Consider the following 22408-nt stretch of genomic DNA (forward strand, 5'->3'; position numbering starts at 1 on the left):
TCACTGGAGCTCAGCTGGAGTCTGGTATCCTTCAGCGTTGTGACGTGCCACATTACCGCTCCTGCCTAAAGAGCTGCTGTAAATCAGTTTCAGTGAGGTGAATTATTAACCGAGACCGTCGCATTCCTCGTGCTGATTCAGCCGTTCTCTAGATCCCACCGAGACCTCACTTTTTTATTTCTTGCAAAAAACTTCATCTTCTCAAGTGGTTGTCAATCAGCGGCATGACTGGAAGTCACGGCAAACCTGCTAGCAGTTTTTTCCCTGGTCCGTCCAGGTTTGAGGCTCTCAAACAATTGCAGCACAGTGCAGATAAAGGAGGCTGTTAAGGGGGACGGCCCTGTGCTGCCTAGACAAGACTGTTGTGAAAGTGTTGAGGTCTTTCGTAGGAATGCAGTAACAGGTCTGAACCTGAACTTCCGCATTAAGCAGGAAGAAGTGAACAGTCAGAGAGCCAGATGCAATCCACAACAGCACACCCAAATCTGACTATATATGACTGTTTTTTGGTGCTGGGCTGTATTAGAGAATAATATTTTGAGGTGGAACTGATGTCCATGACGCTGTTTTCTTGAAACTAACTGGCGAAACAAGGATTAAAACATTTGAAAAGGTGAGTTACATCTCTGTTAAACTGGATGTTGTAACTTCAGTTAACGGCAAACTCGCACAGCTGCTTTCCTCTTACTCTGACTATCTTGTATAAGGAGCTTTGCTATTTTTGGTTGTCAAATTAGATTTAAACACTACAAAAAAAGGCACAAAGCAGCTATTATTTTTTTTTTTTTTTATTGTTCTCTTGAGATGAGGCTTGATTATCAGTGTACAGTGATAAGGTAGCCATCAGGCGTATTATGATGAAAAGAGTTTTAGTTCATATGTGTTCTTGTCTGCTTTCCAACTGGGTGGACCCGGCTCTCATTTCAGACCTCTGTATGACTCAATAACCACATGAAACCGATAGGGTTGGCCTCTTATTTTAAAGCTAATAGTGCTGTCAGTTTGTTTCAGAGTATAGGAACATTTTGTACATTTGGCTTTTGAGATGAGGTTAAACCACTTAAAAACGGACAGAATTACTTAGAAAGTGTATCATAGCAAAAGTTCATTGGGAATGATGATGTAAAAAACGATTTAGTTAACAGGGTGTTTACTGTCTTTGGCTGCTGTCAAGCCAGAAAACGGTGCAATATATGCCATGACAGGCCAGTGACTCATGTGCAAGTGGGTATTGTGTTCAAAAGAATGTTGCAAAATTGCAGAAACTGTCTCCAGCAAACGCAGATACGATCTTGTGTGTTGTTGAACGTCAGTTATGATTCCTGGTTTTTTATGCCCTTTGGCGCTTTGTTTGCAATGCAGAGCCTCTGATATGCTCTTTTTACACTCGAGTACACCCCGTTCAGCAAACACATCTGCCTAAGACCCAAGTATAGATATTTCACCCGAGTAAGAGAGGGAGTTTCTGTACATTATGGTAAACATACCGTGCTTCGATACGGCCACTTAAAGTTGTTGTCTGGTTTCCATTTTCTCGCCTGAAACCTCAGTTGCACATGTGTGGAGAGGCTGAAACATATATTTGAGATTATTTAGGGAGGAAAAATCATGTTCTGGAGGAATGCAGAAGTCGCTTGCATGCTATATTTTTGTCTTTTTTATTTCTTTGGATACCAGATGTACAGTGGGGTGTTTTCACAATGCATTGTGCGGGTTTGGAAGGGCGCCAGATTTCATGCCCGAATGTTTCCAATAATATTTATGGATGCTGACAAATCACATATTTTCAGAGCGGTTTCTGAGAAGAAAATAGAAACGGTGCAAAGAGGCATCAACACACTTTCAGGATTGTACTTCTTCATGCTGTAACATCCACCGTAATGTGAATATGAATCACAAGTTCACAAATATCAGTTTTGTTGAAGAGTAAATGCAGTTGTTGAAGGGAAATGAAATTATCCCATAAGTCTCTACATCTCACCTTACAGAAAACAATCTACAGTTGTCATCAGTTTGTCCTCCCCGTAGAAACATGTTGGATTAAAATGGAAAACTGAGCTCACTTCCGAGGACTTCATGCATCAGTAATGGTTCTTTCAAATAATGTTAGTCATGCTACAACTTTCTCTTCCAACTGTGAAGGTTTTCCAGTATTACTGATAAAAATCTTGCATGATTTCACAACCCTGATAGCTTGAGCCAAAGATGTTAGTTTCTTTTATTCATGGTCATTTTTTCTTTCATTAGTAGGACATGTGGAAATAAGCATATTCATGTTTTTGCTGAGAGTTCAACGAGAAAAATGATACCCCACATGTCTGTACACAAAGATGAAGCTAGAGCCAGGGGTTAGCTTAGCTTAGCAAATTGACTGCAAACAGGGAAACAGTTAGCCAGGCTGTGTGGTTTTTGTACAATTTTAACAAACAAGACAAAATCTGTTTGGAAATGAGTTTTTGTGATGCTGGTAGGTGGATTTTATTGTCATTAAATAAAGCGAGGCTAGCTGTTTCCCCTGTTTACAGTCTTTATGCTAAGCTAAGCTACATTTAACAGACACGTGAGTATTATTAATCTTCTCATCTAACTCTGGAAGAAAGCCAATCAGTCAAACTATTCCTTTAAGCGTACTCGTAGGCTGTACTGACAGTCACTCTAATATGGTTGTAATGGCACCAGTTTAAGGTTAACACTTTTCTGTGGTTCTTTTCACAATACTATTTGCAATGTCACATCTACAAATAAGCTAATGAAAAAAGTGTAATATTTCCTTAAGATTGAGTGTATTTATCTGTAGAAGAAGTGAAAACCAACTCGGCTTTCACAAGAAAAAAAATCTGCTTCCATCAGCAGAAGCCTGCTTGTTTTCAAGGTTTGACAAATGCTACAGTCACCCTTTAACTTCTCTTTACTGTATGAGAGTTGGGAGCGCTCCATTTAATGCATTTGGCCTCTAAAAGCGGCCGCCTGCAGTGACCTGACTGCCACTCATTTTTTCCCTGTGTGACTTTAAAAATACACACTGAAAATGGCATGAGACACCCACAGTGTATAAATGTTATGCGTGGTTGTTAGCGAGCAAAGAGAGCTGACGATGACCTGGACCGTACTGTGGTTGCTACAGCGGGATCTGTTGGATTGTGTGGTTTTCATAACAAATAAAACGTGACACCACAGAAGAAGAGGGAATGAAAGTAATTAAGGAAGAAATAATAGAGCTATTAGCTTTTAGTGTTTTCTATCTGTTTCCTTTTAGAGGCCGCAGTAGCTTAACGTTGTTTTGTTTTGCCATTATGCAGAATATCACAAACAAATTTCATGAAAATTATGTTTTCAGAACATTCAAATGTGACATCATGCGAGCGATGGAAACAGTGGCGTTGAGTTTGCAGGTGGCTTCTCATGACACCATTTCCTATACGATTTCAACGTTGCAAATGGCAGGAAGCTTACCACTTCCTTCTAGGGGCAAACCATTCGTGTGAAGGGGTGGATGGGCAGGCCCACATGCTACAACAGGAAGTCCCACGCATACACGTCACATGGAAATTATTGCCCGACATTCTTAGAAATGTAGTCGTAAAGTAAAATACTTTGTGCAATATCACCTGTGGAATTAGAAGATACACCATTTCTCATAAGCTTTATCTGCAGACGCCATCTGTTGAATGCTGGAACGATATTGATTGATTTCACATTCAAATGAGAGACATCGTGTCACAGCGCTGTATGAACTCTTGCCTGGAACACAATCAGTCACTCTTGTCCCCTCCACAGTTTGACAGAGGGCTTCCCTTTCGAACGTCTCACTTTGCTTCTGATTAAATCTCTGCAAATATGTTCTTTCTTGCTGTTGTATGTATGAGTTTGCTAAACAGATTCCGAACTGAGGAGTGAAACCAGTGAGTTTTGCTTTGTTAGAGGTAATATTTTCAGATCTAATGGGCCATAACAGTAGAAAAACAAAGCGAGGACTGGGTTAGTGGCTAACACGAAGCAAGGCCTATAAAAATAACAATGGGTAAAGAGTGTGTAGCCACAATCTGTCCGTCTGACATGTACAGAAGTCATTGTGCATCAAGTGTTACCATAACTATGACCACAGCAAACCTTCACAAAACCATAGCTGTTATAATGTTAATCTGAGCACAAGCACATTCGACATAGTACATTTAATCATCATGCTACAACCCACCCTTTCAGTCATAGGATAGCCGAAGCTAATCTAGCTAAACTGTTCCAAATGCTTATGTCTTGACTGAACAAAAAGCAGCTTCATTCATAATTTGTTCCAAACAAAGCTAGATGCTAACATCAGAATGCTAACATGCTGATGTTTAGCAGGTAGTGTTTGCCGTGGGTACCTTAGTTTAGCGTGGTAGCATGCTAACATTTGGTAATTAGCACAAGATGCAAAGTAAAGCTGAGGCAAAGTGTTAAGTCATAAACCCTCATGATGGTGCTAGATAAGAGGTTAGACAAGTCATTAGGACGCGTCATCTGGGAACCATGAATGTCCATTTGTTGAGATATTTCATTGACTAATTCAGTTGTTGAAACTTAAACTTGCCCAGTCACTGAGGACATGTTGGACTATCCACATGCACTGGAGCTGTACAGTAGCTCCAATACAGCACATTACATTTTGGGCATTAGCAGAGTGAAAACCCCATCTAATCACCACTGTGCTGTAACTGAATGAACTCCCACTGACATCCTCACTGCTGGTCGTGTTCCACTGTAAGAAAACAGGGAGTCTGTTTTGACTGCACACTCTAGCCCATCATAACATTTGCTCTGAGAAAATGTGGTTTCAGATAATACATGTATGAGCAAACTGTCATAATTACAGATGGAAATCTCAAGTGAATCTTCAGGAGTTGTTTTCTGGAAAAACACAGCTTCTCCGGTCGTCCCACAGGCTATTTTTCTACTTTAGGTTGTAATTATTAATCTTGCAATGCTGATATATGACTCCATGCAGCCATGTCTTGGTTAAACTCTAGAAATCTGTAGCAGTCAGTATAAGCACAGTATGCAAGCATGCACACTTTATACTGTCAGTGATTTCTATCTATGATTGAAACAAACTTTGTGCATTGTAATCATGTCACGTAAATGGCCTTTAATCACATTATAGGACTGATTGCAGTAATGAGTTGCAGAACACATAGCTTAAAATAAGGTGCAGCTCGTGTCAGTGCAGCATTCAAAAGCAGGATCCTACCAGTTCAGAGATTAGCATAAAACCACAAGAAAAACATGATGATCTGCCATTTAAAAAGCAAATAATACATCAGAATTTGACACAAAATGCAAAAGCACAGCACTCCAGATCAGCGTGGGCAACAAGACACAACTAGTTCTGGTGAAAAATGAATGCCTGGAAGTTGCATACTTTTCTTCCTTCGGTCTGGGTTGGAGATGTTTTGTAAGATAACACGGCCTCAGGGTGCGTATTACAACTGCACGCGCTTCAGAGTAAAGCCACAGTGCTGTGCCTCACCACTGGGTGTGTGTGACATGCATGTGTGATTATCATCTGTGTCACCGCGTTGATGGATTTTCATTCCACGCATTCCCTGGCTGTCATTCGTCATGTTAGCCACATCAAACCAATTGGAAATTCTGATTGGTCCTCGCAGCACCAATCAGCACAAGTCATTGATGCACTGATCTTTAAGTGTTTTTGTGTCTGACATTGATTCTGTTACTTTAACAGATGGATGACATTGATGCCATGTTCACTGACCTGCTGGGGGAGATGGACCTCCTCACTCAGGTGGGTTAAGGCTGTTGTCATGAAACCATGACGCATAAAGTATGAATAGTCATGCAGTTTTATCCTAGCTCTCCACTCCACATCTCTTTCTGTGTTACCTATTTTATTATATTTTACTCATTATTACTTATTGTTATGAAAGTATTGAACTTCATCGCTGTTTGCTTTTGAGACAGAAAATAAATACCTAAAACTAGTCTTAATGATGTAATATGAAAGCTGTATTGTTATGGATTGAATACATTTTTCCTTATTATTATTGTTATTTTAGGATTTCAATATATTATATATTTTGCATCAGTGGTTCAAAGCAATTTACAAAAATCAAGTTTCAACTATACTTGCAGGAATAAAAAACAGCCCAAAACAACAAGGCAAAAGAGAAAAAACAACAAATTAGAGGCAGGTGAATCAGAGAGAGTTGATGAATTCATAACAGCCTCGAGTTGTATTGTGCAAGAAGCTCAACGTTCACTTTTGGTTTCACTTCATTATTCTTACTTCATACTTATTTGCAATATGTAGGTGCCATAATTTTAGTCTTTAGGTAAATTACTATGTCATTATTATTTAAGATGCGCACATAGTCCAAAAAGTTGATCTGATAAATGACATTTGTATTAAATTTCCAATGTACAAAGTAACAAAGGAACTTTTTGCTGTCACAGTAATATTCATCAGCTCCTCTTTGCTTTTGCAATTTAATTTTTGATTATACACACACCTTTCATGCAACACATGCTGAACACAACACATTTTCTGCAGCCTGCCTGCAGTAAATAGACTTTTCTTCTTTAGAGACAGTTGACAAACTCACTAAAACCCACCATCGATCACAGCAACACTCTAGACTGACAAGCACAACAGAAACAGCGGGGGGGAAACACTCTTTGTGGTCATCCCACAACCATAAATTACACTCTCTATTGGAGGGGAGGTCAAATGGCAACTTCATAAGCCAGCTCGAGATTGCACTTTTTTTTTTTCTAAGTGAAAAGCCCTGCTGGTCACTTTGATGTTTTTTTTTTCCAGCCTGCCATTTCACCCAGGGGGCTTAATACTACACATAGAAGCCCTGTTAGGCATAATACCTTAAAACACATGTAACATTACACATGTAAAGATATACCTTCTTACATAATGTTTGGGGACAGTTTATGTTTCAGGGCTCTCAGAATGTGTTGTGGATTAACTCTCTGAGCCTCCGGGGGTCTTGTGGCTGTGCAGATATTGTATTCATGCCCTTATAAACACACTGCCTTGTTCATTCTTCCCTGCAGAGTCTCGGTCAGGAAACAGTACCTCCCGCATCTCTCCCCAGCATCGACAAGGAAGTCAACTTCTCCATTGGCTTCACCGACCTGAATGGTGACTTAACATTTTGTCTGTCATGTGTAGAAATACCACAAAGAGCTGGGCGGTGAACTTTTGCCAGTGACTTAGTACAACGCTGCAGTTGTGCAAGGGCAGGATGTATCGCATGTTTCATCAATTATCTACACAAGGATCGAGATTGCTTTGAGAGTTGGTTGTGATGTGAAGAGGTAGAAGAACAGCATTCATTTGGTCTGCAGTATATTTGGCTGCTGTTCAAGGGGTGATTTCAGACGAAGATTGAGGTCGCTGTACGTGGTAATTACTCTGCCTCTTATGGGCTGTAAAACAAGCAGGCTAATGTTAAAGCAAGGTTACAGCATCTGTTGTTAGCACTGTGCGCTCCCTTTCCCTGTTGTCGTTTTAGTGGATATGTAATTAAGCGCTTCGGTTTTGTTAAATCAGGTTTATTTATACAGCTCCTCAGGTCAAATTACTTTACAAAGACAAACCTTAGTTGAGCAGGTAAGTGCAGCTTCGACTTGATGGTGGAGCTAGATGAACAATTAAAGAATCAGCAAAGTTATTGGGATTCGCCCTGAGCAGAAAATGAATGTCTGTGCCATGTTTCCTGATAATCCATCCAATAGTTGCTGAGACATTTCACTGTGAATAACAAATATCAGCCTCATGGTGACGCTAGAGCAAAGGTCAGGAGGTCATCTGGGCGTCATGAATGTATGCACAAAATTTCATGGCAATCCATCCGGTAGTGGTTGAGATATTTCATTCTAGACCATCAGTCCAGTGGTTGACCGACAGACACACATTGCCGTACTTTATTAAGGCTTTATAAGTTGTAAATACTGGCTTAATAGTGGTTAATTATTGTTTTAGCCCAGCAGCCTTTAATCCTCATGTAAGAGAAAGGGAAATGAGGAATGAAACTGAAGAAATGGCCTCATTTAGTTTTGATTGCAATGCGTAATGAAAACAAAGAAAGGAACCTCTAAATAATGAAAGTTCTCAATTCTCATTATTTCAAAAAAAGGAACTAAGGCATCTGTGGTCAAACAGTATAAAAGCTAGGAAGCACCTCAGATTGTTCACAACAATCACTTTTTGCCAAATAAGCTGATTTTCTTCTAACACAGAGTCCCTCCACGAACTGGAAGACAATGATTTGGATGCGCTCATGGCTGATTTGGTGGCTGACCTCAATGCAACGGAAGAGAAACTTGCAGCAGAGATAGAAGGTCTGAAGGTGCCATCGCCGCCCCCGTCAGACCTGCCGCCACCACCAAAGGGCCTGAGCACACACCCTGCCCCCTCCCTCGCTTCCCCAACATCACCCGCTAGCAGCACCGGCAGCAACGTTAGCACCCCGGCCTCCTCTGCCGCCTCCCCTTTACCACCTCCGCCTCCTCAGTCTGCAAAGCCTACGAGGGTGAGCCAGTGTACAGTTTGTATGATAAGAGAAGCATCTCTGCAAGTGCCTTTTAACCTCTCTGCTGGGAAGTGGTCCAATATTTAAGAAGTGAGAGCTCTAATCAAAGCTTGTCAGAGTAACAGAGAACTGACATTGTTTGCTATGGCTTGAAGGAAAATGTGATAATAATGGATGGCAGAAGAGAAGTGAACAGGACAAGAACGTTTCTGTGCACTCTTAAAATATGATATGCAAGACACATTAAGCAGGAAGAGGCAATAATGTCACAATCTGTTTTTATTGGTGGTGTGTCTTGGTTTACCACAAGAAAGCGCTTTCTGAGCCATGCGTGACAAGACAGCATTACAACAAAAGCATCACCAGTTCCCAGCATATATATTTCTGATTTCTTTTTGCCTTTGTGGAACTGGGAAGAGTGGTTTTCTCTTATAACAGTAAGGACGGTGAGATCATGGCGAAGTTGTTGCTGGATGGAGGCATCTGTTAGAGTTACAGAGACTTGTGAGGCGAAACAGCAGAGAGTCTGTCTGGAACAGATCAAACACATACAGCCATGAGGCAGGAAAGAGTAACAGGATCAATACCAAAGGTTGGAGAAGCGGAGGTAAGATGTGGCAGTGGGGGGGGTGAAGCCAGACGGGAGCTTATTGCTTTAGCAGAGCTTGTTACCTCATCCTCCTGAGGTAAAAACACCAGCTGTGCTGAGGAAGAGAATGTGTCATTGTTAGGTAAAGCCATACAAGTTCATTAAAACTGCACCAGAGGCAGGGTTTTAATGTAAAAACACCTGACTTATAAGCCAGGGAAAGGGTATCCCATCCCTGCTAAGTGAGATCCAGTAGATTGGATGTCATGCCCCAAGTGAAACTCTTGAATGGACACTCCAGTTATGAAATTAAAACTAAAATCACAGCAAAACATGACGTCCTTGAACAGCTACATCCATAACTTGCAACAGTTCAGTTTGATCTTTTCCCCTCAGTCACAATCAGCACCCTTTAAAAGGTCCAGTATGTAGGATTCAGAGAGATCTACTGGAGTCCACCATGTTGCCCAGCCATGTTCTACAGCAACCCAGAGTGGACAAACCAAACACTGGCTCTAGACAGTGCCTTTCATGTTTTCAGCTTAAGTGAAGGCCACCATATGTTCTCCTACATGCTTGTAAATGGAGGAGGAGTGGAGGGATATTGAGTTGGTTTCAATCTGCAACCTCACCCATAGATGCTACTAAATGCTACACATTGGTCCTTTGACCGATAGCTCAACATTTGGGAAACAGGATTAGCTTAGCTTAGCATAAAGGCTGGAACCTGTCTGTCAAAACTGAGCAAAATCTGCCCACCAGCACCTTGAAAACGTAACAATAAACCCCAGTAAACTTGGGGGTTTCTATGCAGTGATGAACTGGACTATTTCCTGGTCTGTGAGCAGTGAATTCTGTGAGGACATGAGCATTTATTCTTCAGTATAATAATCATTATATATTATTCTTTTTCCTGTTTAGGAGGAGCTGGAGGCGCAGATGAAAGCAGACAAAATCAAGCTTGCCCTTGAGAAGCTCAAGGAAGCTAAAGTGAAAAAGGTAAGATGCATTGAAGTGAGCTCCTCTGATCTTTCATCCGCTGGCAACAGTAAACGTTAAAGGCACTGTGAATTACGGCTACATGGACATCACTGTTAAAGACGTAATGTCCAAACACAGCACGGCTCTTTTTTTTTTTTTCTTTTGGAGGAGCCATCAATCGTGGTAATGAATGGCCACTTTTCATCCAGCCAACGTCCTGCAGGACAGCACAGTTTCCTCTTTGAGTGATATGTGGACACTCTCTCATCTTCAAAGCAGTCAACAAAAGCACAGACATGTGGCTTAGCATGCAAGGCTTCACCACAGCATTTATGCAAAACCAAATAGCTTTGTTCAAATTGCATACCATCTCTTGCATCACAGGTGATGATGATATTTATACACTTCTCAACACTTGGCTGTGAAGGGTTGTAAGTGACATGGGTGAGACTGCATTATAAATTAGAAATTCTTAGAAGCTGTCTAAAATCTGAAAGGAAGAAGTGTGTGTGTGGATATGAGGAAACACACACCACTGGCCACTTTCACAGGAACATCTGTTCCATAGTTGTTAGACACAGGAGTGCAAGGTGCAACTCTCAGTGGTTTTCTGCAGAAACCACTGAAGGCTTAGGTTGTTAGGTTTCAGATAAACCCACTGGTTCCGGATGCTTTCGACACGGATCATGCATTTTGAAGACACCTTCCTCGCATGTTGAGAGCACTGTAAGAGAAATAATTTGATATCCAGTGACATTTCATTCAAGCAAATGCCAAACCCATATTGTTTTCCAGGTCCAGACTGAGTTATATGTGATCTAGCACTCTAAATCCTCTTGTGATAACATCTCTGAAACCCACATTTTTTTGACACAAGGCAAGCGGCTGCCTGACCTTGGTTCTGTGAAACCCCTCAGCTTCCCAAGGCTGGATTTGTTTCAGATGAGAGGAAGTGTGAAGCCATATGAGCCTGTGAAGAAAGCACTGCTCTGCTCCAGAGTAAAATTAGTCTCAGCCAAGTTTGTCTCAGCCAAAAAGAGACAAATACCACGGAGAAGTTCAACAGAACAGAGAGACAGAAGTGCTGATGCTCCCAACTCTTCCAGTGAAACTAACATTAGGAAACAGAAACAACCATTTACTGTACATAGCCTGTAATTAAACTGGCAAACAAACAAGCTGCATGTGCTTCAAGACATGATTTGATGTCACACTTCAGAGACACCTGCTGCCGTCTGCAACATGCTTTAACTACAATCTGTCGAGCAGATGACACAGAAAACCTCATGTTAGAGGCAAAAACGCTTCAAAGAACAGTTTGGGAAGCACGCTTATTGACTTCCCTGTGTGATGAAAAGGTCGATGTCAGTCTCATATCTGTCCGTTAAATATGAAGTTACAGCCAGGAGGTTGTTATCTTATCTAAAACAGGTGAACGGCCATCTGTACAAAGGTAACATAATCTCCCAGTTCCTCTGAAGCTCAAATTAACATGTTATATCTCATTTCTCTAATCTGTACAAAAACTGAGAATTTGTGATCAGCTTCCAGTCTTTGCTAAGCTAACCAGCGGCTAGCTTCATGATAGTGGTTTCGAACTTGTCTTCTAACTCTCTGCAAGAATGTCAAATTATTCCTTTAAGCAAGAGTTCACACTGGTTTGAACATTTTCTCCTCTGTTATCAGTCAGAGAAAATCCAGCAAAGTGAAATAAAGCCACATTTTTCTGACAGCTGGTGGTGAAGGTGCTGTTGAACGACGGCAGCTCCAAGACTCTGATGGTCGACGAGAGGCAGAACGTCAGGGAAGTCCTGGACAACCTGTTTGAGAAGACTCACTGTGACTGTAATGTGGACTGGAGCCTGTGTGAGACCAACCCTGACCTGCAGCTCGGTGAGTTCCTACAATAAGCGCCTGAAATACTGTGACAAGTGGTTGAGGCTGCACAGCGCTCTGACTGCTTCAGTATCGCACCTGTCATACAGGTTAGTGCCATTCAAAGTGCTTTACAGATGACAATCAAGCTGATAATAAGAGAAATACAGACAGTAAAACAACAATGGACACAAAAATAGAAATGAATAAAGTGAAACAAAACCAATAGAAGAGATAAAAGACGATAGAAAAATATAAGACGATGAAAGACAATACAAACATTTCAAAACAAGAGCACAGTGAAACAAAAAATGACAGGAAGCCAATCTAAAGACTTTAAAATGGATGTAATGTGTTCCCTCCTTCTGGTTTTAGTCAGCACTTGGGCAGAAAACTGTAGCTGATTTACGACTTTTTTGGGTAGAGCAGAAAGGAGAGCTTTGCAGGGCTTTAGCCTGCTGGATATAAAAGCGTGCATTAGTCCCTCTGTATCACTAAGAATGAGAAATGGCTGCACTTTAACTACGTTTCTCAGATGATAAAAAGCAGATTTAGTGACATTCTGCACGTTGAAGATGACAGGGAGGTTTCTTGCCTGTTGGCTTGGGGCAAATCCTGGAAAATTTAATTTTAAGGCTAGTTTCTCTCTAACTTTAGTCTTTATCCCCATTAGCTTCCACAAAGTGGCTGCTAGTCTTCCTGGAACGAGACGAAAGAACAATTTAAAATCACACAGTATCAGTAAGACAAGAAAATGCAATATAAGCCAAATATAAAGATCACAAAACAGGTGAAATTACTCTACACATGAAACAATATATCACTGCAACCTATAATGAAAGCAAAAACCAAATTGTCACAAATACTACAGATTACAGCTAATATTTCAGTTCTATCCTGGTTGACCTGTAAGTAAAGGTTTTGCGACATCCAGGCACAAATGCATGTAATAAAACGTGTAAAAATAGCATCAATAGGTCTTCAGAAGTCATCAGAGGACACTGCCACATAAAGCTGTGTGTCATCAGCATAGCTATAGAGAGAAATGCAGCGTCTCTTGATGACGCATACACAGATTAGGGAGTGTTTGAGAGGCTTGTAAGAGGCTGAAGAGCGTTTGTTACCAATGATTAAACCGTCAATAATCTCTAATGTGGAGTATTTTCAGGGGAAATTAAAAATCCTTGCATGTTTCCAGCAGCAGTTTGGAATGAATCAGAGAACTGGGCTGCTTTGTCGACGAGCGATTTCTGGTAAATTTAGCGCAGAAACGCCACAGGAGTAGGTGCCAGCTGGGCAGCAAACACATCAACAGAACCACAAAAACACAGTGTAGCAGTAATGTAGACTGCCACTTTAACAACACGAGCCTTCAGTGTGTTTTTATATGAATTGTGAACTAAACACACACAGCGTGCAGGGTGGGATATTTCATTCAGGTCCCAATGATGGACTGTGTTTTTACTGGCACGATGGCAGCCACACTGCAGCGAGCTCACAATGAAACATTGATCTTGCTCCCATCCATCTCTCTCTTCCTCCTCCTCTCTTTTCTATACTCTCTCTATCCCTCTCTCGCACACACACACATATACAGTGTAGACAGGTGGGTTTAATTTGCCGTATTGGACACTGTCAGTCATCCTCCCTGTCATGCGGAAATAGAAGCCTTATGATCTCAATCCACCGTCTGAGCCGTCTGTGCTATATTTACTTCAGCTGCAGGACTCTCAGATTGTCCGTCTGCTCGTTATCACCTGTTTTCTCTGTTTTCTAACAACTTCATCAGATTGTTACAGAGATAATTTGTATTTCATAAGAATAAGAATCTTATATGTCATGAGCAGGGCGTCATTTTACTCTGTCTGGAAACTGTTTTAATGAGATACTGATGGTAAAGTCATTAACCTCCGTGAGCAATAAAATCTAAGTCAATATTATTTTGCTTGAAAATTATATTCAAGTAATTTTATATGCAGCTAGCTAAGCCGTGAAACACGTAATTAAAGGATAAGCCTGGCATTAGTCCATGTTTTTCTTATTTTCAGCCAATTCCATGAGAAGGCCAAAACCAAGAATGTGTTTTTGCAAGATTTCCAGAACATGTATGTGGCTCTCGGTCTCAGCTGAAGATGTAAATCTTTAAAAAACTAATCAGAAATATATAGATTTACTGTAAGAGTCTGTATTTAGTAATTTCCTAAAACTGCTGGGCACTGTAGTTCTGCAACACTCTCAAACAGCAGTAAGTGGCGCATTTGTTTGGGACTATTTTCAGCAGCGGATTAATACACATCTGGCATGTTAGTATTTACAGTAGCACAACATGTTTATGGGATTCACTCACAATAAACTACAGTGCTGGTGTTCATTGTAGTGAAGGAACATGTCACCCTGTGCAACTGTGTGTCTCACTCATGTGTTTTTGGTTTGCAGACAAAGACAACACAGATGTATATTTATTAGCAATCAGAACCTCTTTACAGAAAGCTTTTTTGGGATTGTAGCATTGCTAACGCTAACATCAAAAAGAAAAACATCAAGCAGACTTTTTTATGGGCTGAGCTTGTAAACACCTGATAGGTACAGCACATAAAGTTAAAACTTACAACAAATACAACCATCACTGTAGATAAACCTTTAAAGAGGGATTCACTTTTAGTCTCTGGATAGTTTACGTGGCTCTTTTTACATCTAATGGTGAAGATGATATACGGCACCAGTGCAAAACAAATGAGGAAATGTGTGTTTCCCTTTGGTCATCACACTTTATTTTTAACCAAATGACAGCCCATGTTTAAATTAGCTGCCTGACGCAGCTATTTAAAGCACATCATCCTTGCAAAACTTTATGTCTCGGTCATTTGACTCATGAGCACAGGGTGGACGGGGTGTGATTAATGCAGCGATATGACAGCTTGACACTGGAAACTGTTCGAGTTCATTTTTAAACGCCTGTAAACCCCCTGTTTTTCCTGACCTTTAAACTTTATCAACAAAAAGTCGAGGCAAGTCATGCCCAATAAACGCCTACAGAGCTCAGCAGCAGCGCTATCTTCAAACAGATCTTCAGCGTTAAAGTCACCCATGTGCTCGCCATGCACGCCGCCGAAACGCACCGAGTGGTTAATGGAGTTCAAAGGGATTTTTACTCCTAATAACTCACTCCAGCAGCAAAGTCACACCATCCGTTTAATGATTGTAATAGTCAAACTATGGACTGGAACCCTGGCAGCAATTTATTTAATGCCTACCTCCATCTCGGCTGGGATCCTGTAATTGGGGACCATGGCTAAACTACAGTCAAATGCCCAGTACGCGATGGAGATCTATGGCACTGAGCATGTGGGTGGGCAGAAAGGAGGAGGTGGTGGAAATTGCCCTTAATGTGTTTTTGAGGTTTAGTGCTATTTAAAGTCCTTCCACCAAATGGAGGGGTTTGTATTTTATTGAGCCCTTCCTTAATTCATTCCACTTGAAATAGACAATTGCACGGCTGTGAAATTGACTTTGAACCGAGCTCAGCTGATTTAAAGATTTCGTGACAGAGTGAACTACTGTGCATACGCTAAAGCATTAAGTTTTGACATGTTTTATGGCACAGAGCTAAAACACAGAGGACATGGAGAACATAAAGTGGGATTAAAGGCTGTTATGGGCTGCGGTTTAAATAATAATGGACTGTAGACTGTAGACATTTTTAATCTTCCAAAGCCAGAGTGCTGTCATTAGTGTTTGAATGTGCTGAGAAATGATCCTTAATGGCTAATAGAGTAGAGATAAGCTCAGTTTACTGCACAGGAGGAAAGTAAGCAAGTATATTTATTCAAGTACTGTACTTAACTACAATTTAGGGAAACGTGTACTTCACTCTCTAAGACTTTTACTCCAAAATGTTTTCAGACTGTCTTCTCTGGGAAATTACACCATTGGTTGTTTTTCAGAGCTTGAAATGACCTATATTATCATTGTTTGAACAAGTTTTAGTTGCCTAACCTTAGAGGAGAGGTTTCTGGCAGGACCTCGCCCACTTCAAGGTGCGTGGAGACGGGAAAAACTGACCGTGATGAAGGCCATGAGCTGAAACATGCTGGTCTCACACTGAAGACTGTCTTTATACATATAGCGAAGTGTTGCTGGAGTTTTGACCACTTCAGTTGCCTCAACAGAACCTTTGAGGTATCAGATCAGAAAACACTTATTTAAATTGTTTTGTACGGTCACATGGATGACGACTTGAACGCACAACTTTTACTTATAACATAGTCGTACAAGAAGATAACAAACTTAAAGATTGACATCAGATTAGACTAAACGATTCAGAGAGGTAAAAGGAGACAAAAAAAACTTTATGTGTATACTTAAGAAATTTCAGACTTTGGCACCCCCTGGTGGCAGCATCAAAAAAACATGTGTACGTACAAGAATACATCTATATTGCACAAATATTCACTTGGATTGTCTCCAAGTAAAACTTTTAGCATCAAAGTGATTTGAAAACTGCTTTAATCACATAAAAACTGTACGAGTAGTAGCTTTAAGTGGATAATCTGGATGCTATTGACGGTTTGCTGACGGCTAAGTTTGCTTTTCATCTGACAGAACGGACGTTTGAAGACCACGAGAACCTTGTGGAGCCTCTCTTAGCCTGGACGAGGGACAGCGAGAACAAAATCCTCTTTCAGGAACGGGGGGAGAAAAACGAGGTTTTCAAAAACCCACAGGTTGGTCCCCTCATCGTGTATACAGCTCTCTGAACCGATGCCGAGCGATCGGAGGTGATGTGCGTGTGCTGTCTCAAATATCCAACACTGCTTGTTCATTATTTCTGGCCCTGGTTTGAGCAAATCTATGTCCATTGTTTCATCTCAGCGCCATCTGGCTATTTTCACTGTTGAATCGTCTGAATTATGAGACGTCTTTCCTCCATGTAGGACGACCTCTTACGTTTATGTCCTCGCTGTAATATATCAGACAAAACAGCTTCAGGCAAAAGACACGGACATCTTGGCATGTTTGTTGATATAATGGGAACCCTTTATAATCTCTGAGCGTTTAATGGCTTCGGTCTGTTGGCTGAGACAAACAGCCGGGCTGGAAAAAACGGTGAGATACTCTCATTTTTAAACTACTCCATCATGTCTTCCATGTCCCCCCAAAAAAGACAGATCTGTTTTATACAGTACGTCACGATCAATTTACGGTTTTAAACTTTTGACAAGAGCTACCAAAATAGAAATCTCCTTTAGGCTCTTTCTCACCACAATGAAAGCAAAGGCCCAGGCTATGAATCCAGCCATCCCACGCACACAGGGACAAAGAAGCTGATAATGAGCATTTTTCACAATGTTTTGTTCTGATATTTGTTTAAAATTTGATTTCATTTTTCTTTCATACACATTAAAGCTGTAATGTTCATCATCAACCTTTGATTTAATCAGGCAAATCCCACTGAGATCAATGTCTCTTTTTCAAGAGGAAGCATGTTTCTGCAGAATGAGTACTTTTACTTCATACTTTCGGCACATTTTGCTGATCATACTTATTTAGGGTTTCGAATGCAGGACTTTTACCTCTAGTGGAGTATTTCATAGTGTGTTATTAGTACTTTCACTTCAGAAAAAAGGATCTGAATACTTCCTCCACCACTGCCTGCTAACATTTTCGAAATGATGCTGCGTGTATTTCCTGTATCAGCCTGACTGCAGTCATTAATTCACTTTATGTTTTATCCCTGCAGAACTTCTATCTATGGAAGAAGGATAAGAAAGCTCTCAAAGACATAAAAGACAAAGACAAGGAGTTATTAATACAGGTAAAATATGCACACACACACACACACGCCATCAGTGCAATATTTTCTTGAAAGTGACAGTTTTCCCGGTGGGAGCTCCTCTCAGTGACCCCTTTCATCCCTTCTTCCCCTCTGCAGGAGAACTTCTGCGGGACTTCCATCATCGTGCCCGACCTCGAGGCGGTGCTGCACCTCAAAGAAGACGGCAAGAAGTCCTGGAAACAGCGGCTCTTCCAGCTGAGGGCCTCGGGACTTTATTACGTGCCCAAAGGGAAAACCAAGGTCAGGGGTCAAAAGGGGACAACAAGACCAGACTAGAAACACACATCCAGCAGCTAATGCTGTAACCCAGGATACGTTCAGCTGGGCTGGAACAACCGCAGTGGTGAAAGCTGGAAATCCTGCAGATACAGAGATATTTATGGGATGTCAGCTGAAATCATAAGAAATATAAGGTTGATTTTTTTCATTTTCTCTGGGATTACAAAGTGTAGTCTTCCTGCTTTATGAACCACTCTGCTGTTTCATGCAACACTGAATTTAACTACAGCTTTTACTCCCTGCTGGATGCCTACAGAGTATTCACTTACTGTATATCTTACAGGAGCTCTTACTCCCAAACATATCATTCATACAGAACATTATGTCACCACTACTGCACCTGCACTAAACAGGGAGATTAAAAACAATTGTACATCATTGTAATACGATCCTTATTTCTTTTCAGTCATCCCGTGACCTCGTCTGCTTTGTCCAGTTTGACAATCTAAATGTCTACTATGGCAAAGACTTTAAGAGCAAATACAAGGCCCCGACTGACTTCTGCTTTGTCCTGAAGGTAAGCTGGCTTTGAATGTGTTGTCTTCTCAGTCCAGTTTGCCTCACATAACCTTTTCACTGTGGAATTGATAACAGAGAAGCAGCAACTTCCCTTAAGTGCGATGCTACAGAAAACATTCACAGTAACAGTGTGAATGTGTGCCAGTTTTACTGGTCGTGTTAAGAGTCGTAGACCACGCAGTGTATTGCATGGTGCAGAACTGATTGTTACATGTTGGTTTCCCAGTGTATGGTCAGCTGTGCAGCTGGTTGCTTTACTGCAAATGTGAAATGCAATAAATAGTTTAATTTGAAGAAGTGAAAGGCGACAGTTTTATCCTTAAAGTGGTGAGAAAGTGAAAAGGAAGTTCCCAATAAAAGAAATGACTGTAAAGGCACCGTGCATTTAATTACGAATACTTTAAACCCACTGTACTCTTTTAAGAGCAAGAACCGCTGACTGACGTGAAAAAGGCAAGAATTGGTGGTCAGTCTTAAAGGGATGTGAAAGTCTGCCTCCTTTCTTTCTTTTCCCCTGTCTTGTCTGGGAAATACTAGAATCAGCAGATACTATTAGACTAGTTGTTGAGGATCAAAGGAAAAAGAGCTTAGAGAGGCAAAGAAACTGAATTACCCGCCAGTGAAAGACAGAGTCCTCAAGGTTTGAGCAGAAAGGAGGAGACTTTAAGGTGATGCCGGACAAGGGCGAAGCAAAATGGCCTGTCAGAGTGGACGTTTTGGAAGGCTGGCCGGGTTTCACGTAGTTTCCTGTCCTTGTTTAAGAATCACACAGTCAAACTTGTTGAAAGCTGCTTCAGTTGTTTTTTGGCTGCCAAAGCGTTCAATTAGGGTGTGTTTTAACACATTGGTGGGGGTGGGGGGGGTGGGGTGTTTATGGGCTGCCAAACACTGCAGCCATTCAAGGACAAGAGCAGAACAATTTAGCTTCCTGACTCAGATGTTATATATTCAGAGGAGATGCCTGAGGCGATCACTAATACCATCCTCATTATGTACAACTGATATTGTGACATTAAGGGAAGTCAACTTCTTCCTCAGGGGAAGCAGCTGACTGTGGGATTAATGTCAGACTCATACAATATTCACTGCACAGCAAATGTTTATGAATGTGCACACTTACGAGCATAAATCCAACAATTAAGACTATTTGAGCATCAAACATCTTTCCTAACACTGGATTACAGGATGCACTCAGTGGCACTCACTGACTTTTAGTTTTTGGTATCTGATTCGTTTCTTCATGTTCAGAAATGCCGACTGGACTATTCCAAACAAGGGGAATTCAAAATATATCCTTCTTTGAACTGGTGTTGCCTTGTCTCTTCTGGAGGTTAGCTACTTGAGGCTACATTAGCCGCTAGTAGCATCACACACCTGAATCTCTGAGTGAGCCGTCAACAGTTGGGCTGCTGGGCCTCAGGTCCTGAAGGGGAAGAAGGATGAATTAAAAACAGATGATCTCTGGTTCTGCAGTGTCGATTTTGAAAAATGTTTTGACACTGTTCAATGTGAGTCCAGTGATAAGAGCGCAATGCTAAATCAGCAAAGAGCTCATTTAAAATCATCCATTCATCTCATGTCAAACGCTGAATCATCCATTCAGTGAGCTAATTAACGCTCTTAGTCAGAGTCAGAGGATGGCGTCATTCTCTAAATGTATTAATGCACTAATGCCATACAGTTGTGTTTGGAAAACAGAAAGAAGGGGCTAATGTTAGCCTGTTTGGGTCAAAAAACATCTTATCCCGCATTTAATGTGTGTGATGCTGAAAGGCAGGGTTGTGTGTGTTATGTTATCCTGATCTGTTAACCATTTGGGTTTGTCTCTACAGCATCCTCAGATCCAAAAAGAGTCTCAGTACATCAAGTACCTGTGCTGTGACGACGCTTGGACCATGAACCTTTGGGTAACCGGGATACGAATTGCAAAGGTAAACTTCACTCTTTAGCTCTGCAGTTAATAACAGCAAATAATCTGCGTTTGGCCAGGACTCATGCTCTGTGGTGTGTTTCCTGCACTTTCAGTACGGTGTGTCCTTGTATGAAAACTACAAAACAGCCGAGAAGAAGGCTGTTGTCAGCTCTGTGTGGACAAACCGCAGCACTGCATCGAACTCCAGTCCATCGACGCCCTCACCCACCATCAAAGGTAGCACGACACACAGGCTGCTGAGTGTTTCACTGATGTAGAACAGCCCAGATGTGGTGATTTTGCTTGTTCAGTGTGTTCACTCCTGGTGTTTCTCTTGTCTGCTAGCAAAATCACCGAGCCACGCCAATGGCCATGCTCCAAAACCCCAACCAGGACCAGTTTCTAAGGTACAAAACTCTTTAGGGGTGAAACTAATGATTATTTTCATTGGCAATTTATCTGTTGATTATTATTGTTTAGTCCAAGACAAATTCAAATGTATTCAATTAAAATACGTCCTCCTCTTGCACATTTTGTATCATTATGTTATCTTCTGTCGTCTCAGGACTCCGTCCCACCTCCACCTCCACCACTGGCTGAGATCCTTCCCCCACCACCTCCAGACCCTGTCCTCCCTCCTCCACCACCTCCTTTGGCTGCCAAGAGTTCCTCAAAACCATCCCCACCCCAGCGGCACCTGCCAACCAACTTCCCTCCACCTCCACCTGCGCTGGACAACCTCCCACCTCCTCCACCGCCCCCACCCATCGACGATTCCTCAGAGGCACCACCAGACTTCCTTCCACCCCCTCCTCCTCTCACTGGCTTTGGTTCACTTCCACCTCCCCCACCGTCGTTCAGCTCCCTCCCTCCACCGCCTCCTCCAGCTAGTTTCGGAGGTATGGACCAGTCTCTGCCTCCTCCACCACCGGATCCAGGGTTTTTACCACCACCTCCACCTCAGCCAATGTTCACAGGGGCTGGAGCACCGCCTCCACCACCTCCTCCACCTCCACCTCCACCAACTGCTGCCCCAAGAGCAGCGGTACGGCCTTCCGGCTCACTGAGGAAGACTCCTCCAGCTCCGCCAAAGAGGACTACACCATCGCTGCATGGAGGAGGAGGTGGAGGAGGAGGAGGTGGAGACTTCATGTCAGAACTGATGCAGGCCATGAACAAGAAGCGTGGCAATCCTTAGCCTGAGCGAGGAATTTGTCCAGGATCAATATAATAGGAACTCTGCACGCACAACGACCAACTGAACTCTTAATCAGAACAAAACAGCTACTCTTTATATCCCAAAATACTCTGAACATGGTCACCATGAAGCCAGTGGAGCTCAGCACAGACTTCATCTCCTCCAGGAAATAGCCTTTTTCTCAACTGCTTATTCATAATCTTGCTTGAATCAAGTGGGAGGGTGATTATTCCCACGAGCAAAGAGTTCAACGTTAGAGAAAATGTTCTAAACTGTATGTTAGACCTGTTTTGTACAGTACTTGAAAACTTGAGTTCACAGAGTCCAGCATCACAATCTGCGGAAAGGAAACACAGCGCAGCATCTGTTGAGGTTTTTTCTGTTTGACATAGAAAACATACTGCTGTCATCATGCTGTACTTCAAAGAGAAACATTTATAGAATTGTATATATATGTATTTGCATGGAGGACTGTAAATACTAAACAAACACCAGTTATTTGGGCATATACACTGTGTCCCATTACTGAAGCTTCAAATGAATGTTGTCTAAAACTTGACTTTGTGAATAAATCCTTAAAATTCCTGGTGGCAGAAGAAATGCATGAACTGAACAGCATTTCTTACTGGATTGAATTATTGGAGCTTCTTCCTGTCATCGAGTACAGCCTGCTGCC

The 22408-nt window shown here is 41.7% G+C and overlaps 1 protein-coding gene across 1 annotated transcript; it reads left to right on the forward strand.

Annotated features, from left to right (window-relative positions):
- The first annotated feature begins 430 nt into the window (after window positions 1–430).
- Window positions 431–22316, forward strand: apbb1ip (amyloid beta (A4) precursor protein-binding, family B, member 1 interacting protein). Its single transcript, XM_076761825.1, has 14 exons — window positions 431–613; window positions 5723–5782; window positions 7063–7150; window positions 8251–8543; window positions 10054–10131; window positions 11847–12006; window positions 16591–16712; window positions 17729–17803; window positions 17921–18064; window positions 18510–18620; window positions 20455–20553; window positions 20648–20771; window positions 20880–20941; window positions 21100–22316. The coding sequence occupies exons 2-14, from the start codon at window positions 5723–5725 to the stop codon at window positions 21730–21732; spliced, it is 2049 nt and encodes a 682-aa protein (XP_076617940.1). The 5' UTR covers window positions 431–613; the 3' UTR covers window positions 21733–22316.
- Window positions 22317–22408: the final 92 nt, after the last annotated feature.

Source organism: Chaetodon auriga, chromosome 21, assembly GCF_051107435.1.
Source record: "Chaetodon auriga isolate fChaAug3 chromosome 21, fChaAug3.hap1, whole genome shotgun sequence".
Taxonomy (NCBI): Eukaryota; Metazoa; Chordata; class Actinopteri; order Chaetodontiformes; family Chaetodontidae; genus Chaetodon; species Chaetodon auriga.

What these genes read in the sequence shown, in the direction of transcription:
- apbb1ip (XM_076761825.1), top strand. Translation starts at nt 5,723, where the DNA reads ATGGATGACATTGATGCCATGTTCACTGACCTGCTGGGGGAGATGGAC. An exon ending in TGCCCAAAGGGAAAACCAAG is followed by an intron (nt 18,065 to 18,509) that starts GTCAGGGGTCAA and finishes ATTTCTTTTCAG; the next exon opens with TCATCCCGTGACCTCGTCTG. An exon ending in CCGGGATACGAATTGCAAAG is followed by an intron (nt 20,554 to 20,647) that starts GTAAACTTCACT and finishes CTGCACTTTCAG; the next exon opens with TACGGTGTGTCCTTGTATGA.